Below are 19,884 nucleotides of genomic sequence, written 5' to 3'. Positions count from 1 at the left end.
CATAGTTGAGGAAGGTTGAAGAAGGGGCAGGCGGTATTTCCGGCAAACGACACTCGACGCGATCTGGGTATGGCCCAAGCAGCTGAACCCTGAGGAATCCAGCTTGTTCTTGAGGTTGGGCTATCTATGGCTAATCTGGCAATGGTAATGCAGTCGGGATAAAGGCTTCCTCAAGAATCTTGAATCTAACCAATTTGTGGTCGGATGAGAAAAAAGGATTAAGAAGCTGAGTATGAGGGACTAAAGGTGTCGAAGAGAGTATGAGATCGAGAACAGAATCACCAAGGGTTGGTTCTAAGATATACTGAACTAAACCACAATTTACAAAAACTTGGAAAATTTTTCGGAAGTGCTATTGAACGGAATGGATTGATGCCAGTCAATTTGTAGATTGAAATGCCCGAGAATTACAGTAGAGCTCCGTATAGAACAAAAATCAGGTAACAGTTCAAGAAGCCGTCATCAGATATGGATGCATTAGGAGGCCTATAAATTACGATAAAACGAATATAATCGACTTTATCAGGAGACAGAATATCAACAAATAAGAAATCAGCTCTTAATTGGATGTTGTGTAGGAGAGTATTGGCCAAAAAGGAACTTTTGATAATACTGCAGACACCACCTTTACGCCTAGGGTTGTCAGAGCGTAGGGTATGATAAGGTAGATTGACTATGATTTCAGAATCGAAAAAAACCGAATTCTAGTAGTAAGTCACGTTTCAGTGACAAATACGATATCTGGTTTGTTTTTAATTAAAAATACTGTAAATTATGAAAATTTGTTTACCAAGGTTAAGTTCTCGAGCTTGCTGTCTTAAATCAAACTCATGCTTTCTCTCATCTGGGGTCATGCTTGTGTCTAACATAAACATCAGGAAAGCCATTTAACCACAGCAGTCTAGCGTTGGCGAGCGCACGACACCAATGATGTGAGAAGATTGACGTTGACAAGTCATGAAAGTTTGTTATCGGGTTCACCAATGCGAAACACCTTTGAGGGGCGGCATTCAATATTTAGGACAGCAAGAATAGCAGAGACTTTGTTTCCAACTTCAAGTTGATGTTGTGAGGGACACTATTTGTTGTCGGCTTCCTGAATACCACTAACAACTAATGTGCGCACGAATGTCAGCCTCAGTACACTCAGTAAGTACAATCGGTATTTTCTTTATTTCTTTTCTTTATCAGGGAATGGAGCATAGTTTCAATGACAGGATCTTGGTTGCATTCTTCAATGAGGATCAGGTCCTGCACTGAGAGCTGACTAAAGCCACTCTCATTTTAATTTCGAAGAAACCTGATTGCATATCGTTCATGGTTCAACCAAATACAGCCTATAGCGGTCTGTGAACCGCTATAGGCTGTATTTGGTTGTATTTGGTTTGTATGAGCGAACTCTAGTTGGCATTAAGTTAATATATCGAAGATCAGAGAGAATTACCAATGCAGGGCAGGAGGCAATACGGCCGAGCGATTGATCGATCGAGATATACAATCAAGTTTGGGTAATAGAAACAACTTGGAAAGAAGATAAAACTTGAGCAAATAACTTAAAACAGAGGCATGAAAAAGGCCTAACCAGAGCGAAGGAAAAGGCAACCGCACCGCAGTGAGGCAGCGAGACAACATTAATGAGGTAAATGAGTAGAACTCGATTCTATATTGCTCGGCAGACTAATCACCGACTCTTTGGTGTTATGGACATCATAGTATTTATAGTATAGACATCAGAAAAACTCCCACACTTCTGTCAGAATTGTAAAAATGGTGATGATTCACAGGTTTGTTCAAGACTCTCAAGACCTACACAGGCCTTTTCTTCTTTTTGATACAGAAAATTACGAAAAGGTGAGCAAAGATAAGCCTTGAAAAAGGGTCAGAATTTCACGAGATCCAAAAATAAGTTGCAAATTTATGTCATGCATATAAAAATATGCATACAAGTAATGGGCATGTTATCTGACAGGGTAAATGTCATTCCGAAAGATCGCTATCAAAAGGTCGCTGTAGTTATCGAATGACCTCTCATCATTACTTACATTATTTCATCTAATTATGATCCGTAGCTCTAGCTAAGAAATGATAAAAATCTGTAGATTTGTATTGTATTGTGGTTTAAGCAAATTTTGCACGCATCTTCCGAAACGAAACGTAATGACACGTGTGCTGTTTTCTGTGTTATACATGCGCGATCGATTGCATGAGCAGTGAGAGTGGACATCGTTCAAAGAATTTACTTTGATTTTAGCATCGTTCAAGTGGTTGACAGTATTGTTGCGTAAGTATTACAGGGGCGTCAATTGTCTAGTTATGTACAGCCAAATCTTTTCAGTATTCTGTCATTTTGAACATTCATTTCAACAACTTAGTTGCTACCACGTTCCTTCTTCTCTGGTCGTGGAATGCTCAATCATTATTATCTTATTATCTTTATAAAAGTCATTTCGTGTTGTGTAGCTTTTGTCTGCTCCTGTCAACTATCTATATACGCTCTTTCATATATATATATATATATATATATATATATATATATATATATATATATATATATATATATATATATATATATATATAATATATATATATATATATGTACATATATATATATATTAGATATATTATATTATATTATATTATATATCATCTTTTTTAATTATAAATAAAGGCGAAAAGTTTCTTAGTTTTCTTTCTAAACGCGTCAGTTCTACACTTGGAGAATACTCAAACGTGCAAGGAAATAGACGCACGGAGAAGTCATAGAGGTGAAAAGCAGCGCGCGCAGCGGCCACGGCTATGAAATGGCTGCAACGTCCCATTTACCTTTTGCGACATGCACACAAAGTTACTGCACCCCTTTTCGACGCTCCAAATCCCGTCGCAACCCCTTTTATACCTATCTGGTGCCGGGGCAGCAATCTGAAGCCACGAGTCCCGCCACACCATGTATGTTGCCTTTGAGAAGGCAGGTTAGTTTCTCTCATAAGTTAGTGAAGGTAAATAAACTTTTATGTATACTGTGCACGAATGTTTACTTCCAAATTTGCAAAACAGTGTAAGTGATTAGTCTTTCGATTATAGAGACAGATTGAAAGTTCTCTTTTAAATTTTATTAACTAAACTATCGTCAACTAAACATTTTTTAAAGTCATTAACTAAGTCAGCACAACAGTGTCTTTTTAAGGAAAAAGTGAATGAGTGTACAAAGATGTTCGACTAATATGTAGGTTTCCTATTTAGGCCCTATATGAGACTTCCAGTGGGCGGGTGCAGTGTAGCGGTTGAAGGTTCCGTTTCCTGCACGATCGATCGGAGGTTCGAATCCGCCCTAGTGCTCACCAAACTTTCATCCTTCCGGGGTCGGTAAATTGGTACCGGACTTGTCTGGGAGGATAAAAACACTGACTTGACACGTCGGCTATCCACCGCAAGTCATTGTATGGGCCAGCTACACGATCGTAAACCTCAAACTGTTCTGAATTGAAGTGAACGTGGGATCGCATCTTAAGCGGATTGATTAACGCCAGAAACCCTTTATCCTTTATTCCACTTCCAGAACAACACCTGGATACTGTAGACACACAAGAGAAACAGGAAAATGTGGAAAAGTGCAAGAGATTGAAGTATTTATTCCTGTATTTCCATCGAACCAGTGTAAATTTCCTAGACATTACTTTTTCTGACGATTTTATTCGTTTTACTGATGTTACCTATTTAGAAGTATTAATTATGACTTTGGTTCCAAAGAAAAGAATTCCAAAAGAAATGAGTTTTCAAAAAAAAATGTGACAATGTTAGAGAACTCAATTTAAACATGGCAAGAAAAGAAGAATCGAATGCGAAAGTTTTTTAAACATTTAATCTTAACATTACTTGAACAGAAAGGTCTAGAACTGATCGCATCCATAAAATCAACTTTGGATAAATGAGGAAGTGAACGACATGCTTAGTAGTGGGCAACGCTCACCATTCTTCCATTGTAACGCTTTTATCTTTTTTACGCTCTGCAAAGAATTCGTCTGTTCGTTTGCTAATTTTTCCTATCATTTGTGCCTACTATTTCGTTCCATGTGCTTTCTTCCTGCAAACCTACCACTTCATTTATTTTCTTACCATTTTAAAACTGCTCAAATTATTGCAGTGTAGGAAACTTTTGCATTCTTCTTTTGGTCCTGTTAAATTGAGCTTCTGAACATTGATCACCTTGATCACTTTGACTCCCACTGATCTTCGAACCGGTCGAGCGGGCGCCAGTAATGCTTCCATTTGTCTCGATCGCGTGCCAGAGTTGCCCAGTGGTTCCTCTTTTTGCGTGGGACACGAAAAGCATCATAATTTTCTTTGAAGGACTTCGTGAAGAAATCTGACCATCGGGTCGGCGGTCTTCCAGTAGTGCGCTTAGTATCGCGTGAAACCCAGTCGAGGGAACTTTGAATCCCATCCCTCACTTGCGTGAATCGGGATACTCCTAGCATCGTTCTTTCAATTGCGCATTCGATGACGCTCACCGCGTTTTCTTCCTGCTTGCAAAATGCCTGCGTTTCCGAAGCATAGGTCAAGGCAGGAAATACGGTGGTGTTGAAGAGGTGCACGGAGCCGGGTGTTCCTGGTCCTCTTCACTACATCCTCGATGCTCTTATACGCTCCCCAAGCCGCTCGTCTCCTCCTGCCATGTATCTTCTTCTTCTTCCTAGCGTTTGTCCCGCATTGTTGCTGGGTCCGCTTTTCTGCTTTTCGTCTTCCATTAGGTTCTATCCATTGCATCAGCCGTACACAAACGTGCTTCTATAATATCCAGCTTCACACGGTCTAACCAGCGAATCTTTGGCCTCCCAAGGGGCCTCACTCCTGAAACGTCGAGCTTCAGTGCGGTTTGAGCCATAGAATCTTCCTCTCGCCGCAAGACGTGACCGAACCATCTCAGTCGGGCCTCCTTCATCTTCTCAGTTATTGGGACGACGCCGAAGATGGAGCGCACAGTGTCGTTGGATACTTTCTCTTTTAGCGTTACACCTATTGTCCACCTTAACATCCGCATCTCCATAGCGTGAAGTACTCTTTCCAAGGCTTTCGTCGTCGGCCAACACTCGCATCCGTAAAGGGCAACAGGACGCACAACCGTCCTGTAGATCTTCGACTTCAGTCGAACAGGGACTTTCTTGTCGCACAGTACCCCTGTTGCCATTTTCCACTTCATCCATGCAGCATTAACACGTGCTCGACCTTCTTGATCAATGTCGCCTGTGGAAGTCACTTTGGATCCAAGGTACTTGAAACACTTCACCTTGTTTAATTCGGTGCCATCGACACGAATTGAACCATCCTCTGTCCTTGGTCCGCATTCCATGTACTCAGTTTTTGATGTGTTGAGGCGAAATCCATATTGCTGCAGCTGATCCTTCCAAGACTGTACTTGTTTCTGAAGATCATCTCGAGACTCCGCCGCGAGCATGACATCGTCGGCAAAGAGTAGAGTCCACGGATGCTGCTTCTGGATTTCCTTCGTTATCGTGTCCATGCACAGTATGAACAGCAGAGGTGAGAGGGATGAACCCTGATGAACCGCTACATGTACAGGGAATGGCCTGCTTGTTCCAGCAGCACATCGTACAACGCTGGTAGGCTTCGCATAAAGTAGCTTAGTCCACCGCACATATTCTTCTGGTACTCTATGCGACCTCATGGACATCCATAACAGCTCATGTGGGACACGGTCGAAAGCTTTCTCGAGATCGAGAAAAGCAAGATGCGCACTGCGGTTCTTCTCTCGATGTTTCTCCAGGAGGATTCGGACAGCATGGATAGCATCTATAGTGCTGCAGTCCTTCACAAAGCTGCACTGGTTGAGTGAAACGCTAACAATTTTACTCAGACGAGCTTCCAGGACACGCTCAAAAACTTTCATCGTATGGCACAGCAGTCGTATAGGCCTGTACGAGGTGCAGTCAGCAATGTCTCCTTTCCCTTTCCAAACAGGCACGGTCACGGAAGTTTGCCAAACGTCTGGAGTCCGTCCTTCTGCAACGATCTTGTTGCATAGAGTTGCGAGCCACATGGACCCTCGATCTCCTAGCAGCTTCCAGACATCAGCAGGTATGTCATCAGGACCGGTTGCCTTGTTCGACTTCATTTTTGCGAAGGCAGCACTGACTTCGACGGCAGTAATTGGTAGAACAGGACTTTCGACGCTGGGAACAGATGGGATAGGAGGATGACAGAACTCTTCGTTACACAAGTGATTGTAGTACTCTCGCCACTTCTCCAGGATCTGACTAGAGCGGCGCAGAACGACTCCATCAGCTCCCTTGACGATCTTGGTGTGTTCCATATCCAACGTTGAGCGATGTCGGGCTCTGAATAAACGATACACTGCCCGCTCGCCTTCTCTGGTATCAATCATGTCGTACACAGCCTTGTAGCGGTCCGACTTAGCCTTGGAGACTGCTTTCTTAGCCTCCCTCTTCGCCGCTAGGTAAGCACCCCGATCTTCAGGCTGACGCGTCCTCCACCAGAGCTTATACTTGGACTTCTTCTCACGAATTGCCGCCTGAACTTCCTCGTTCCAAAATCACGTAGCCTTTTGTACCTTTGGCTTATCTAGAGTCGTCTTTCCCAGAGTGTTTTCTGCGGTCAAGTTTATAACGCTGGAAGTAGACGAACACATTTCCTCCACACTACGAGTAGGGTGGGGAAGTGTAGATGGAGCCACGGACGCGAAAAATACCTCCTTTCGATCCTCTTGATTCCACCATTTGATGCGCTGTGTTTCAGTCCTTGCATGTCTCTTCTTTAGACGGGAGATTTTCAAGTCCATAACGAGCAGATGGTGTTGGGCAGCGACATGGTCTGTAGGCATGACTTTTGAATCCTGCAGAAGTCGGCGATCTCGTCGGCGTAACATCCAGAAATCTATTTGTGTTTCACGACCGCCGCTGGTGTACGTGATCAAATGCGATTTTCTTTTCCGATACTGCGTGTTAGCTATGATCAAGTCACTTGCAACAGCATACTCCAGGATTCGCAACCCGTCTTTACGAGCTCCATAGCCGTATCCACCATGACAACTCTCGAATCCGTCTTTCCGAGAACCGACATGTCCGTTGAAGCCTCCTCCGATTAAAAGTATTTCTTCGCTTTCCAGGGATTGGACGTACTGCTCCAGATCCTCCCAAAAGCTTGCCTTCTCTTCTTCACTACAGCCCGCCTGTGGCGCATAAGCAGAGACGACTCGCAATTCCACTTTTCCTGTATCTACTTTTACAGCCATCAAGCGATCCGATAGTCGATCCACCGCTGTGACGCTATTTCTAAACGACTCGTTCAATATGATATCAGTGCCATTGCGAGTTGATGTGCCGTGGTAGATCCGCTTGTAGCCATCGCCTAATTCCCTTGCCTTGGATACTTTCCAGCGAGTCTCCTGTACACAACATATGTCAAAACGGCGTTTTCTGAGACTGTCTGCCAGTTCACGACTTCTTCCAGTAAGCGTCCCAACGTTAAGTGTTGCCAAGCGCACTGGATGTTGCTGGCGATGGCGGACTAACTTCTTTGGCCGGCTTCGTCCTCTAGCCGGTAACCCTCGCATATTTGCCACATTGCCCGGGCGAGGACAATGTGCGTCGCTTCTGGGGTACGCCCTAGCTTCTGAAGAACACATAGTAGACATTAGCAGTATGACGCGACGGAGGTGTTGTCCTCGGTCGGCTTGTCGCACTAGCAAGTTAGCAGCCTGGCACCGGAATCATCGTACTACCTCCTCACTTAGCTAGCCTGTAGCCTTGGCCCAAGGACCGGGCTACCAGCCACACACCTTTGTGGCATGGTTGAACCTGCCGAGACGAAGTCTCGCCACCATAGCTGCCCGACGGCCAGGGCCACCGTTGCGCCACTTTGAGGCGTGAGGTAGGATTTGCAGCAGCTCTTCCTAACATGTATGTATGTATGTATGTATGTATGTATGTATGTATGTATGTATGTATGTATGTATGCATGCATGCATGCATGTGTATGTGTGTGTATGTGTATGTGTATGTGTATGTGTGTGTATGTGTATGTGTATGTGTATGTGTATGTGTATGTGTATGTGTATGTGTATGTGTATGTGTATGTGTGTACGAAAATACCCCGTATTGATGCAAAACTTCGTGCGTGTACTTCGAAATTTGCAAACTACCGTGCTACATAACAACGAGCTCATTCTGTAACGTGTGTGCGTCCGTGTATGTGTGTCAGGAAATTCCAAAAAGAGAGGGAGACGTATACCAAGGACGCGATCTGACGTAAAACGCTATTTTTGTCATTATGATAGTGATATTCACGTCATTTCATGTTAGCACATCATTCTTTGCTAATAGTGGAGAACAGAGGAAACTCATGCATTGAATAATAATTCCAAATTGTGCAGATGTGAGAGAAACATAGATGTAAAATCAAGTTTGATTGTTCTGCAAATATAGAACTGACGCATTTAGGGAAAAACCATAAAATCTTTCATCTATGCTTAAAATTTCGGGTAGAAAATTTGAAGAAAGCGTTCGTAGAAAAAACAATCTAATTTTACAAAAAAAAATCGCTACTGTTATTTCTTATTTATCGGTGAAGGCGAGAGAAGCGAACACCAAAAAAGGTCTGATGTCCGGCTTTAGCCGGACGTTCTTTCTTTTTCTTTCCACTATTGTGTCATTTCGAACATTCATTTCTACAATTTAGTTGCTAACACATTCTTTCTTCTCTAGTCGTGAAATGGTCAATGATTATTATCTCTACAAAAGTAGTTTCATGTTGTGTAGGTTCTGTCTGCTCCTGTCAGTTATACATATACGCTCTTGTCATCGCAAATTTTCCGTGATCCATGTCGTTTTGACCCGACTGTATATATATATATATATATATATATATATATATATATATATATAGTGTAAAGAGAGTGGAAGGCACTCAGTGGCTGGCGCCCTTTCTTTTCGAAGTAAATAATCAAAATAATCGGGCCCTTAAGGCCTAAGCCTTACTCTAAAGTTACTAAGAGAAAAAGTAAGTTAGAGAGTCGGTAAATAAGGGCGCCTCTGACTGTCCACCCACATTTACATTTTTCCCAGTTTTATTATATATATATATATATATATATATATATATATATATATATATATATATATATATATATATATATATATATGGGTAAATAGGTAAATAGCAACGAAACTTTAAATGAAGTCTATGTCATTGGTCCTATTACTACTGGCCGATCATACTTTCCAAGCACAGTGTTCAACCACAGTCGAAAGCAGAGAAAGGTGAGAGTTTGTAGGGGTGTTGCTTTGTACCTTTAAACTCGTTGCTCACGGTTGTTGCATAGATGGTTCCCGGAAGAATTTTTTTTCATAACTTCGTTTTTTTTGTTTCTTTTTGATCTACCTAAGCTGCTATATTCAGGTCAAAATGACCTGAAGCGTGGCTCAACCGCAACGCCTCTACTGCAGCCGCTTACTCAACTTGCACCGATCATCATGTCATTTTAACACGACTATAACACAGTCGGCCTTGTACCATCTGACTAACCATCACTACAGCTTTCAATATCAATCCATATTTTCGAACCCAACTTCGCTTCTATTTTGCAACCGGATCTACCGCTGCGACAATTTCGTTACTCTCAATTGTCTTCAGAACCATATTTCAATTCTCTTTGATTTGTTTGTCGTCCTCAAAGCAAATCATTCCTAACAACATAATTTAAAAAAACTTTAAACTGCAGCGATTATGCGCAGGTCAACCACGATCGGAAAGAAAAGTCATATCTATGACGACACTTTGATTCATCAGTCACTAACTTTGTACGTTGATGGTTTCAGTACGTATGTCTTGGCGATTTCTTCTGTAATCTTGATGTGCCTAATGCTATCTGCCATGGAGCAGATACTATGAAGTTCCAGAGTATGCTACGAAGTTGTGCTTGGAACCGCGTTTTTAGAAATTAGCGGATATTTGCTGTCGCGAAGAGAAACAAAGTCAAAAGTTTGCTCTCATCGGACGTTATGCTTACTTTCATGAGAACTTTTTTGAAATTATAATCAATTTCAAGCGTACCTTGGGATTTTCCCAACAGGAGGTCGTGAAAGGAGAATGCGAGCAGGAGGAGGGTCGTAAGCAGTCATATTCATCTCTTTTTTTTTGAACTCTGATTGTGTGACATTCGAATAAATGATCGAGGAAAACTTGGAACTCATACAAGTAAATTAGTTAAGATGATTGAGCAAAGGCCACAAAACAGAATATTTTATTTTTTACACTTTTGGCAACGGAAGTAGTATGTTCCTTCAGCCATTTTTGTATATGGACATTGACAGTATTTCCATGCTGATCTAAACTATGCTCGGTGAAGTCGGGATCACTTCGCTGGCTCAAGCCGTCCTAAATCTTACCAGGTATTTTTAGTCACTTGTCAATGTGAAGGTAAACCATGGGTGCTTCGGTGAGAGAACCAGCGAATGGTGTTAGCGGGTGGCGCAGTGAGGTGTTGCACCTTTTTTTCTATTAGAACGGTCGGAGGTCAATGTATGGCAAAGCTGATGTTTTCGCAATCATTATAAAGAAATGAGCATATTTCTTATCCAAAACTAATAAATTCCCATACCACACACAAAGAGATAAAAGGAAATCTTAGGGAGAGAAGGGCAGAAGTGCTAATTGAAGCTGTAGAAGCGAAAAAAAAACATCCGCTATGCTTGTCGAGACTTCACCAATCACAAGACGAAGATGACTGCTCTTCGGAACCCGAAAGGAACAACCATTGCATCGAGAAGGGGAATGGAGAAATTCATCTACGACTTCTATTCTGATCTCTTCGACAGCCATGTCCTCCACTTACCTTCTCACCATCTGAGGGAAGACGGACAAGTCATTCCAGAGGTTCTCCCGTCCGAAATACGACATGCTGTCATGTCGGTAAGAAGTCGTACGGTACTCAGTTCCGACAGAACAATTCCAGAACACCTGAAGAATCTTTCCAGTACTCAACAACACTCTGGCGACGCTCTTTACTCGTTACCTGTCAGAATGCAAGGTTCCTAAACAGTGGAAGACCAGCAAGACCGTGTTGTTGTATAAAAAAGGAGATCCACATGACATAGGCAACTATAGCCCAACCTGCTTACTGTCCATCATCTATAAGATCTTTACAAGAGTTATCCTTGATAGGGTTGAAAGTCTCGGATGAGGATAGCCATGCGAGCAAGAAAGGTTTTGAAAAGGATTCAGCACGATTGGTCGCATTCACACTGTTTCGAAACTCGAGGTATCACGAGAGCACAAGATGCCGCTCTGTCTCACCTTCATCGACTTGAAGAAGGCCTTCCACTCAATTGAGACGGAAGCTGTCATGGAAGCCTTGGACAACCAAGGCGTCCCTACTCAGTACGTAAAGGTACTTCAAGAGTGGTACAGTAATTTCACGACTAGAATTTCGCCGTTCTACAGGAATATCTCAATTGACGTGAGGAGAGGGGTCCGACAAGGTGATGCAATCTCATCTTAAATGTTCACGACCACTCTCAATGCGAACGCAATGCGAAAGTTGGAATGGGACGACATGGGAGTGAAGGTTGACGGTCAGCAGCTACACACTAACGCTTTGCTGTTGCTTTGCTGTTGACATCGTATTGGTAATATCTAGCATCAGCTAAGCCGATCGATTGCTGACCGAATTCAACGAAACATATAGATACATCGGTCTTCAGCTGAATATGAAAAAGGCGATGTTCATGCGTAACGGATGGGTTTCGGATGCCCCATTCACGCTCAACGAAACGAATGTATCCGAATGCACCAGCTACGTTTATCTGAGTCGGAAATTGAACATGATGAACGACCTGATCCCCGAGCTGGACAGGACGAGACGAGCGGCTTGGGAAGCGTATAGGAACATCGAGGATGTGGTAAAGAAGACTAAGAACACCCAGCTCCGTGGCCACCTTTTCAATACCACCGTACTTCTTGTTTTGACCTATGCCTCGGAAACCTGGGCACTTCGCAAGCAGGAGAACGCGATGAGCGTTATTGAAAGCACAGTTGAGAGAGTGATGCAAGGAGTATCCAGCTTCACGCAAGTCACGGGTGGGATTTGAAGTTCTCTTCTACATCAGCGATTGAAGGTTAGACACGCTGCTGCGTTTGCCAAGGAAAGTAAAATAAGATAGGCCGGACACGTGATGCGCTTTAACGACAGCCGTTGGACCAGAGCCGTGAGTGACTGGGTTCCACGCGATATTAAGCGCACTACTGGAAGACCGCCGACCCGATGGTCAGATTTCAGTCAAACTCCTTCAAAGTCCTTCAAAGAAAACTATGATGCTCTTTGTGTCCCAGTCGAAAGGAGAAACTATTGGGCGACTCTGGCACGCGATAGAGCTCGGACCTGAAAAAGTTGGCTAACCAGATTTCGACATCTTCACAGCTTGTAAGATTTTTGTCGGAGAAGTTTTGCATCGAGCGAAACAGACAGTAGTCTGCAGTAGCAAGGTCGGGGTTATATGGCGGGTGTGGAAGAACTTGCCAGCCCAGCTCCTCGAGCTTCTACAGCGTCACCTTTGCAACTTACGGTCCATCGTTATCGGTCCGACACACATTTACCCCAACGATTAACCTTGCCGAATCTGTGTCGATGATTTTCAAACGTCATGTGACCACAACCGAAAATTTCAGCAAGTTCTCGCGTAGCTTGACTAAGGTTCGACTCAGCAGCGGTTTTTAATGCATCGTTGTCGATGATTTTAGACTGACGACCACGATTTTCTTGTTGTAAACTTTCGTCACCAGCTCCAAAGCGTTGGAACCAGTTGCAACATTGTCGTTCGCTTATAACATCGTCGCCAAACGCTTTGGACACGTCACGGTGAGGTTCGGCAACAGTCGTGCCCTGTTTAAAGTCACAAAGCAAGCACGTTCGCATGCGCATTGTTTTCATCACTCATTGTCTGGAAACTTTTATTGGTAAAAACAAAACAAAACAGACCGCTCCTATATATCAAACAATGAGCAAAACAACATTCTTTCAGAACAGTATAAGCGTTGGATTAAAATTATTTTATACGTCGAAAAATAAACAGAAAAACAAACAGAAGTTTCTGTCAGGCCAACCTAATAGTATATTTTTCCTCCCATTTTTGGATTTTTCCCAACTAGCAACCAAGAGGAAACAAAGATGCTTGCAGAGGTTAAAATTTGCAGTTAGGCGCTCTCTTTTATGTTCTACGAAAATGCAGCGGATTCATTTGGTTGCGCTAGCGTATTCGTGCAACGAGGAAAACAGCAAGGTTCCAGATGTCTGGGTGCCTGTCAAAATGTATTTGACTTCGAAAGTCCAATAATTTAACTCTTACCTTACAAAAACTCATCCACTCTGACATATATTATGGCAGATGATTAGATATTTGGCAGAGGGTTTTATGATTCTTCTTCCTGGAATCTTGTTTTACTTTCTTCACATTTCTTTATATTCTCCAAAAAGGAAAAAGGAGGGAAATTTGCTGAAATTCTCAACATTTCCCAACTAACTTTCAAAACGCCCAGAGAGCCTCTAACAACGATAATTTAGCTATTTCCTTTCTTTACAAAACGCTCCCTTAGTAGCTTTTCCAGGTTTTTTCAGCACCATATTATAAATGTTAGTTTAAACATAACAAAACCCGCATCACTCCTGTACTCATTCCCAATCAAATGAGTGTTCGTCGCTAAAATCACTCCCACATTACGTGTAAATGCTTCTACTTTTATTCGCGTGTATTCCATTTATTGTTCATTTTCCCATTTTATTTCTCTTTTAGCTATTCCGTTGATCAATAACCTCTTTGAAGATCTTAATTACTATATGTAATTTTTGATCGTGAGGATCATGTACGACTTTGATGAAAAGACTAAATCAAAGACTCCGAAGGAATTGGATAAAACAACCGTGAGATCGCAAAAAAAAAATTCGAGTTTAAATCCAAGGGTACTGGACAATTTTGTGTACAGCATTAATATATACAGATTGAAAAAAAAAATCTTCCTACTGTCAAGAAGTTTAAACAGAAAGAAAATCCGAAGGAGTTTCCCATATGCAATGCTGACACAAGTCAAACGTTTTTTAATAGGTAAACTAACGTGGGCGCAGAAGGATATAGATAACGCTTGCTTTCTCTTTGTAGTTGTATGGGTTAGAACAAAGTAGGGTCTGTCCTGACATTTGTATCAGGACCCGAATTCTGCGTTGTTATGCTATAATTTTGGCGCTGTATCATATATCCATTATACAAACATTCGGCATTGTAAAGAGTTATATTTTGACGGTCATCTTATCAAGATGACCGCCCACGAAGTTTGTTTATTCTACGATTGCTCATTATGGCTAATTTGTTAACGACCGCCCACAACGGGCTCATTATGGTGTTTCATGGCTCCCAGTGAGCACATCGCTTTCGCCTATCAATAACTTCTTCGCCTATCAATATCGCCTTTGCCTATCAATATCGTCTTTGCCTGTCAATATCGTCGTCGCCTATCAATATCGTCTTCTCCTATCAATATATTCTTCGCCTATCAAAAACGTCTTCGCCTATCAATAAATTAGTATACTACTACCACTGAACCACCTGTACTCTAAGGCAACGGCCTTATCGCTTTACTAATAGGGCATAAAGAAGGATCCGTATAAATCCTTCGCGCCATCACATTTTGGTGCATCGGCTAAATTCGATAAAAGCCGAGATCCTCAAACGGATCATAAAGTCCAGCCCACCCTTCGCTGGCAGCAACAAATTCATTGTTGCTTAATAAAGTTCAGCCCACCTTTAGCTGGCAAAAGCAAGCTAATAGCCACTTAAGCATATCTCTCGTGCAGTCTAAGGTCACTGCTTATAGCGTATCAACGCTACGATTGCACTCGCGTCACAATGACACTTGTTTTTCACAAAAGGCCGATATTGCTGAGTGCAAAAACGCTCCAGTCACTACTGGATAAGTACAGTACTTACTCAGAAGAGATAAAACCATCAGGAACAGATGAGGAAAGGTACGAAGAGTATCTCAGTGCCGCAAATTTGCTCTCTGGAAGCATAGAGACAATCAAAATGAGCAGAAACGCTCATCAGGCATTGATAGATAAGTTGCAAAAAGAATATGAAGAAGCAAGATCTAAGGGAAATAAAAAAGACCTCACAAATGAAGTTGAGGAGATTGAAAATAACACGCAATTCAATGAAAGGATTGCAAAGGCAAACGAAATGGTATATATACTAAGTGTCAGGGTCACAGAAGCACGGAATCACATGGGAAAACTTGCAAGGAAGATGGGAATAACTCATAGAGAGCCCACAAAACAAAAACCTGCAAGAATAAATGAAACTCACGCAGATCAGCAGACCGCAACAGAGTCAACTGCGACTGAGGAAACCGAAAAAGGTTCTTCACAAAATGACGCCATTTGGCTCTCGGAAGACAATTCAAATCCGAAAAAAGTAGAGAAGACGATGAAGATTTCATATATCGTACTCTCAAACCAAAGCAACTAAGGTTGCCACGATTCTACGGGGACGAAGAAGAGTTCCCTGAATTTTGGGCAATATATGAAACGCTCGTTGACCAAAGTAAGGTTTTAAGTACAGTCGAAAAAATGCTGTTACTTAGAGATAGCCTCAAAGGGAGAGCAGAAACAGCCATAAAAGGCATACAATTGATCCCACAAAATTATAAGTGGATGATTAATGCTTTGAAAAGGAAATACGGTAATAAACCGACTAACAGAGCAAAAATAGTGCAAAAATTAATTAATTTGCCAGCAGCAAAGAATGATGCTGATAGCTGTATGAACACGTTCGACAAAATTCGAATGCTCATGAATCAAATGGTCTCTGCAGGCCAAAATATACCACAAATGCAAGATGCGATGTGGACAGAGAAAATTTTGGAGAAATTTCCTTACACTATAGTGAAAAACGTTCTTGTTATAATTCAAGATCAAGATGAAGTGAAAATAGAAGATGTAATGGATCATCTTGAGAAGGAGATTAATGCAAAAAAGTTTGTAGACGCACGTTTAAAAGGTCGTGTAAAGTTTGAAAACCATCCGAACCGAAGACAATACGGTGTGGATGTTACAGAACCCCCAAAATTGGGAAAAATTTGTCGTTTTTGTGACAACTCAAATCATATATCAGCGAACTGCCGAACAATCACTGATATTAAATCAAGGCGAAATATGGTGAAAGAAGCCAGACAATGCTGGAAATGTTTCTCAGAAGAAGTTATGACTGTCAGAAACCAAATTGTCCTAAATGAGGCAAAATGCACGATGTAAGCCTTTGCATTTCCACTTCAAATGATGGTAACAGGACAAGATATAGCGCTGGTGACCGATCGCGCAATCAAAGCTTCTCCAATACCGTACCAGTTCCAAGAAATAACACTACTGCTCGGAATCAATACGGCAATGGCCGCAATAATGGTAACGATCGCAACAATCAGCAGACAAATCCTCATACAACTGATCACAGTACTAACCACTCAGCCGAAGGTTCCGTGTACATTGACAAAAGAAAAGAGCAAGTAATCCTGATGACTGCCGAAGGAAATGTTTGGAATAATAACACCAGACAATTCGAAAAACTCCTGTTTTTCTTTGACACTGGAGCTCAAAAAACCATCATTAGAGAGCAGACCGCAAGGGAATTTGGTCTTCCAACTCAGAAAACCGAAATCTACACAATGTCAGGTATAGGTGGACATACCGAAAAATATCAAACAAACATTGTCCCCCTCAAAATCATCAATGTCTTTGGCAAGGAGATCCATATGACGATTCAAACCAAGCCAATTATCACTAATGACTTTTCGTCTGTACGTCTCAACGATGCAGATAAGCAATACCTCCAAGACAATGAGATTTGCATAAACAATCCGAGAGTTCGCGGTGAACATCAAAACCCGCAAATATTAGTCGGTCTAGATAACTATTACGACCTCGTAAACACAGTTGACACTATAACTTTGCCATCTGGATTACGCATTGCGCGTACGGTATTCGGACCAACGGTACACGGCAAAGGGTCAATCAATTCGCAGCAAGAAGCGACAACGATAACACATGGCCTCAGCCTCGTTCAAGAACAGAATGAATCAGAAATTCTACAGAAGTTGTTCGAACTAGATGGTTTAGGAATATCATCAGAAGAATGTACTAAGAACGAAAACACATTCGAGTACTTCAAAAGCTATTCGAAATCAATATCGTTTGAAAACGGCGTTGTAACCGTACCCTTTCCCTTGAAAGATAATGTCATCGACCTAACGGATAATTACGGAATAGCGTACCGTCGATTGATTTCGTTACAAAGACAACTATCAAATAATATCCACCAACGTGAGTGGTATAACAAAATAATGAACGATTATATCCAAAACGAAGTTGTCGAATTAGTCCACGGACAAAATAAAAATTCGGCCGGCACTTACTACATGCCACATTCCGGAGTTTGGAAGCCAGAAGAGGCAAAACCATTGAGGATAGTATTTGATGCTTCCTCTAAGAGAGTCGGACAGCTTTCGCTGAATGATGTGATCTACACAGGAGAATCCTTCGTGAACAAAATTCATGATGTTCCAGTTGCAAGTAGAACCAGTGGAATTATTCTTTTATGCGATATTGAAGCGGCTTTCACGCAAATTAGACTAGTGGAAGATCATAAAGATTTGTGTCGGTTTTTATGGCTGAAAGACATGAATAGGCCTCCAAATCGAGACAACATAGCAGAATACAGATTCAATCGTTTGCATTTCGGTAACACCTCGGCACCAAGTATTCTTAACATGGCCATTCTGGCATATTTAAATCACAAGAATACTCCGTTCTCACTGGAGATTGCAAAAAATATTTATGTGGACAATATTCTCTTATGCGCCACCACCAAAGAGGAAGCACTAGAAAAATATACTGCTTCAAAGAATATTTTCGGCATGAATTTACGAGAATATATTTCAAACTCTGCTGAAGTTAACAGAGCTATTCCAAGAGGATAGAGCGCCCACAGACAACATAAAACTTCTTGGTGTCAAATATGACACCAAATCGGACGAATTTGTGATGAAAGTTACAATTCCACAAAAATAAGAACTAACCAAACGCGATATTGTAAGCCAAATAAACTCGATCTATGATCCCGTAGGCCTCGCAAGCCCACTGATTATCAAACTGAAGTCTCTAATGAGAGAAATTTATGATACAGGGATAGAATGGAAACAATACGTTCCGCAAGCGCTGTGTATTAAATGGAATTCGGTAATACAAGAGATAAACAATGCATGTATAAGGGTCAGTCGATCATTGCTACGTTCTCCCACGCCTCACACCTCAAGAATTTCCTTATGGGTGTTTTGTGACGCCAGCGAAATGGCAATATCGACATGCGCATATCTGAGGTGCGAAAACACTAATGAGATCACTTCACTGATTAGTGGAAAGAGCAAGCTAACACCAAAAAAGATCCAGCAAACTATACCACGCTTGGAATTGTTGGCTATCTTAATAGGACTGCGAATGGCGAAAACCATTCTTGATTCAATAAACATTGAAATTATTTCCGTAAATGTCGCCAGTGATAGCGAAATAGCACCAGTGGATTAGGTCCTCACGCAAACTTCCGATATTCGTGACTAATCAGAAGGATCGCATTTTGAGATTGAAGACTCAAATCGAAGTCAAATCCATCCCAGTACATCTATTTCATGTTCCAACACATCATAATCCAGCAGACGTTGGAACTCGAGGCACAACGGCAAGCCTCATCAGTAATCATGATTGGGTGAGAGGACCCAGATGGCTAGAGCACGACCAGCAAACTTGGCTTATTCGATCCATAGATAACCTCAGCTGTGATCAGTTTTACGAAGAAATAGAGGACAATCAACATGTGAATGTTGAAACCACAAACGAGTCAGCGGAATCATCCCGTTTAATAGATCTAGCTCGTTTCTCTCGCTACAAAACAGCTCTTCGAACATTCTCAGTTGTTGGAAAATTGCTGAGTAAATGGGTGAAACGGTGCAATTACACCAGGTCAACATCGATTACGCTAAACGTACTCTCTCTCTCTCTATACAAATGAAGATGTCATTGCTGCGGAGGATATGGAGATCTCTGAGAAACTCATCTTAGCAGCTATTCACGAAAACATCAACGTGCAAAAATTGCAGAAACGATTCCCAAATCAGAAGATTATCAGAGACGAAAAAGGTATCATTCGATACAAGTCACGCATTCAGAATACCAATTTGCCATATGACACAAAAATGCCAATTTTCATCCCGAATTACTCGGAACTAGCCAGGCTAATCATTCATGACCTACATTATGAAAACGCACACTGTGGCAAAGAACAGACAGCGCTGGCAAGACAACGATTTTGGATTCCCCAGCCATCTAGAGTGATCAAGAAATATCTGCGTACATGCATTACGTGTAAGAAATGCCACGGATTGCCATATGGAGCACCAGAGATGCCACCATTACCAACAGATCGGCTAATAATAACCAAACCCTTTGCAAATGTTGGATGCAACTATATGGGACCATTTGAGTCAAACGTCAAACAGAAAATGTACGTCTTTTTATTCACATGCCTCACTGCCAGGGCGGTGCACCTTGAAGTGGTCGAAAATTTGTCAGCGGGTGCATTTTTAAGCAGCTTCATCCGTTTTATATCTCGAAGAGGTGTTCCAAAACTCATCCGAACTGATTGCGGAACGAATTTTGAATTGGGATCAAAAGTGATTGAAAATTTGTTTCTCGAAAATGATGGAAATGGTAGTTCCGCGATGAACTACAGTGTCTCAGAGGGCATACAGTAGATTTTCAAT

At 41.8% G+C, this 19,884-nt stretch overlaps 7 protein-coding genes across 11 annotated transcripts; 5 read left to right on the top strand and 2 right to left on the bottom strand.

Moving 5' to 3' along the window:
* Positions 1-4,744: 4,744 nt before the first annotated feature.
* Positions 4,745-7,858, bottom strand: RB195_024815 (uncharacterized protein; the record flags this gene model as incomplete). Of its 2 annotated transcripts, XM_064212726.1 has the most annotated exons (3): positions 4,745-6,547; positions 6,725-7,732; positions 7,814-7,858. In XM_064212726.1, 3 exons carry the CDS (start codon positions 7,856-7,858, stop codon positions 4,745-4,747), a joined length of 2,856 nt encoding a protein of 951 aa, XP_064068606.1. The 2 variants fall into 2 exon arrangements, with proteins under 2 accessions (XP_064068606.1, XP_064068607.1); XM_064212725.1 differs by lacking the exon at positions 7,814-7,858 and having other exon boundaries at positions 6,725-7,669.
* A 1,358-nt stretch (positions 7,859-9,216) lies between these two features.
* RB195_024813 (uncharacterized protein) lies at positions 9,217-12,122 on the top strand (the record flags this gene model as incomplete). Of its 2 annotated transcripts, XM_064212722.1 has the most annotated exons (3): positions 9,217-9,293; positions 11,257-11,422; positions 11,736-12,122. In XM_064212722.1, the coding sequence occupies 3 exons, from the start codon at positions 9,217-9,219 to the stop codon at positions 12,120-12,122; spliced, it is 630 nt and encodes a 209-aa protein (XP_064068603.1). The 2 variants fall into 2 exon arrangements, with proteins under 2 accessions (XP_064068603.1, XP_064068604.1); XM_064212723.1 differs by lacking the exon at positions 9,217-9,293 and having other exon boundaries at positions 11,312-11,422.
* Positions 10,756-11,070, top strand: RB195_024814 (uncharacterized protein; the record flags this gene model as incomplete). Its single annotated transcript, XM_064212724.1, has 1 exon — positions 10,756-11,070. One exon carries the CDS (start codon positions 10,756-10,758, stop codon positions 11,068-11,070), a length of 315 nt encoding a protein of 104 aa, XP_064068605.1.
* A 482-nt stretch (positions 12,123-12,604) lies between the features above and the next one.
* RB195_024812 (uncharacterized protein) lies at positions 12,605-12,952 on the bottom strand (the record flags this gene model as incomplete). 2 transcript variants are annotated; one of them, XM_064212720.1, is made up of 1 exon in its annotated part: positions 12,605-12,952. In XM_064212720.1, the coding sequence occupies one exon, from the start codon at positions 12,950-12,952 to the stop codon at positions 12,605-12,607; it is 348 nt and encodes a 115-aa protein (XP_064068601.1). The 2 variants fall into 2 exon arrangements, with proteins under 2 accessions (XP_064068601.1, XP_064068602.1); XM_064212721.1 differs by having other exon boundaries at positions 12,605-12,946.
* A 1,975-nt stretch (positions 12,953-14,927) lies between these two features.
* RB195_024811 (uncharacterized protein) lies at positions 14,928-15,545 on the top strand (the record flags this gene model as incomplete). The annotated part of the gene is made up of 1 exon (XM_064212719.1): positions 14,928-15,545. One exon carries the CDS (start codon positions 14,928-14,930, stop codon positions 15,543-15,545), a length of 618 nt encoding a protein of 205 aa, XP_064068600.1.
* Positions 15,546-15,646: 101 nt separating this feature from the next.
* On the top strand, positions 15,647-18,048 carry RB195_024810 (uncharacterized protein; the record flags this gene model as incomplete). 2 transcript variants are annotated; one of them, XM_064212717.1, is made up of 2 exons in its annotated part: positions 15,647-16,326; positions 16,377-18,048. In XM_064212717.1, the coding sequence occupies 2 exons, from the start codon at positions 15,647-15,649 to the stop codon at positions 18,046-18,048; spliced, it is 2,352 nt and encodes a 783-aa protein (XP_064068598.1). The 2 variants fall into 2 exon arrangements, with proteins under 2 accessions (XP_064068598.1, XP_064068599.1); XM_064212718.1 differs by having other exon boundaries at positions 15,731-16,326.
* A 1,107-nt stretch (positions 18,049-19,155) lies between these two features.
* RB195_024809 (uncharacterized protein) lies at positions 19,156-19,875 on the top strand (the record flags this gene model as incomplete). The annotated part of the gene is made up of 1 exon (XM_064212716.1): positions 19,156-19,875. One exon carries the CDS (start codon positions 19,156-19,158, stop codon positions 19,873-19,875), a length of 720 nt encoding a protein of 239 aa, XP_064068597.1.
* Between the last annotated feature and the right edge of the window lie 9 nt (positions 19,876-19,884).

Source organism: Necator americanus, chromosome X (assembly GCF_031761385.1).
Source record: "Necator americanus strain Aroian chromosome X, whole genome shotgun sequence".
In the NCBI taxonomy this organism is placed as follows: Eukaryota; Metazoa; Nematoda; class Chromadorea; order Rhabditida; family Ancylostomatidae; genus Necator; species Necator americanus.
Note: the sequence above shows the minus strand (reverse complement) of the source record. Positions and strands in the feature narration are given on the sequence as shown.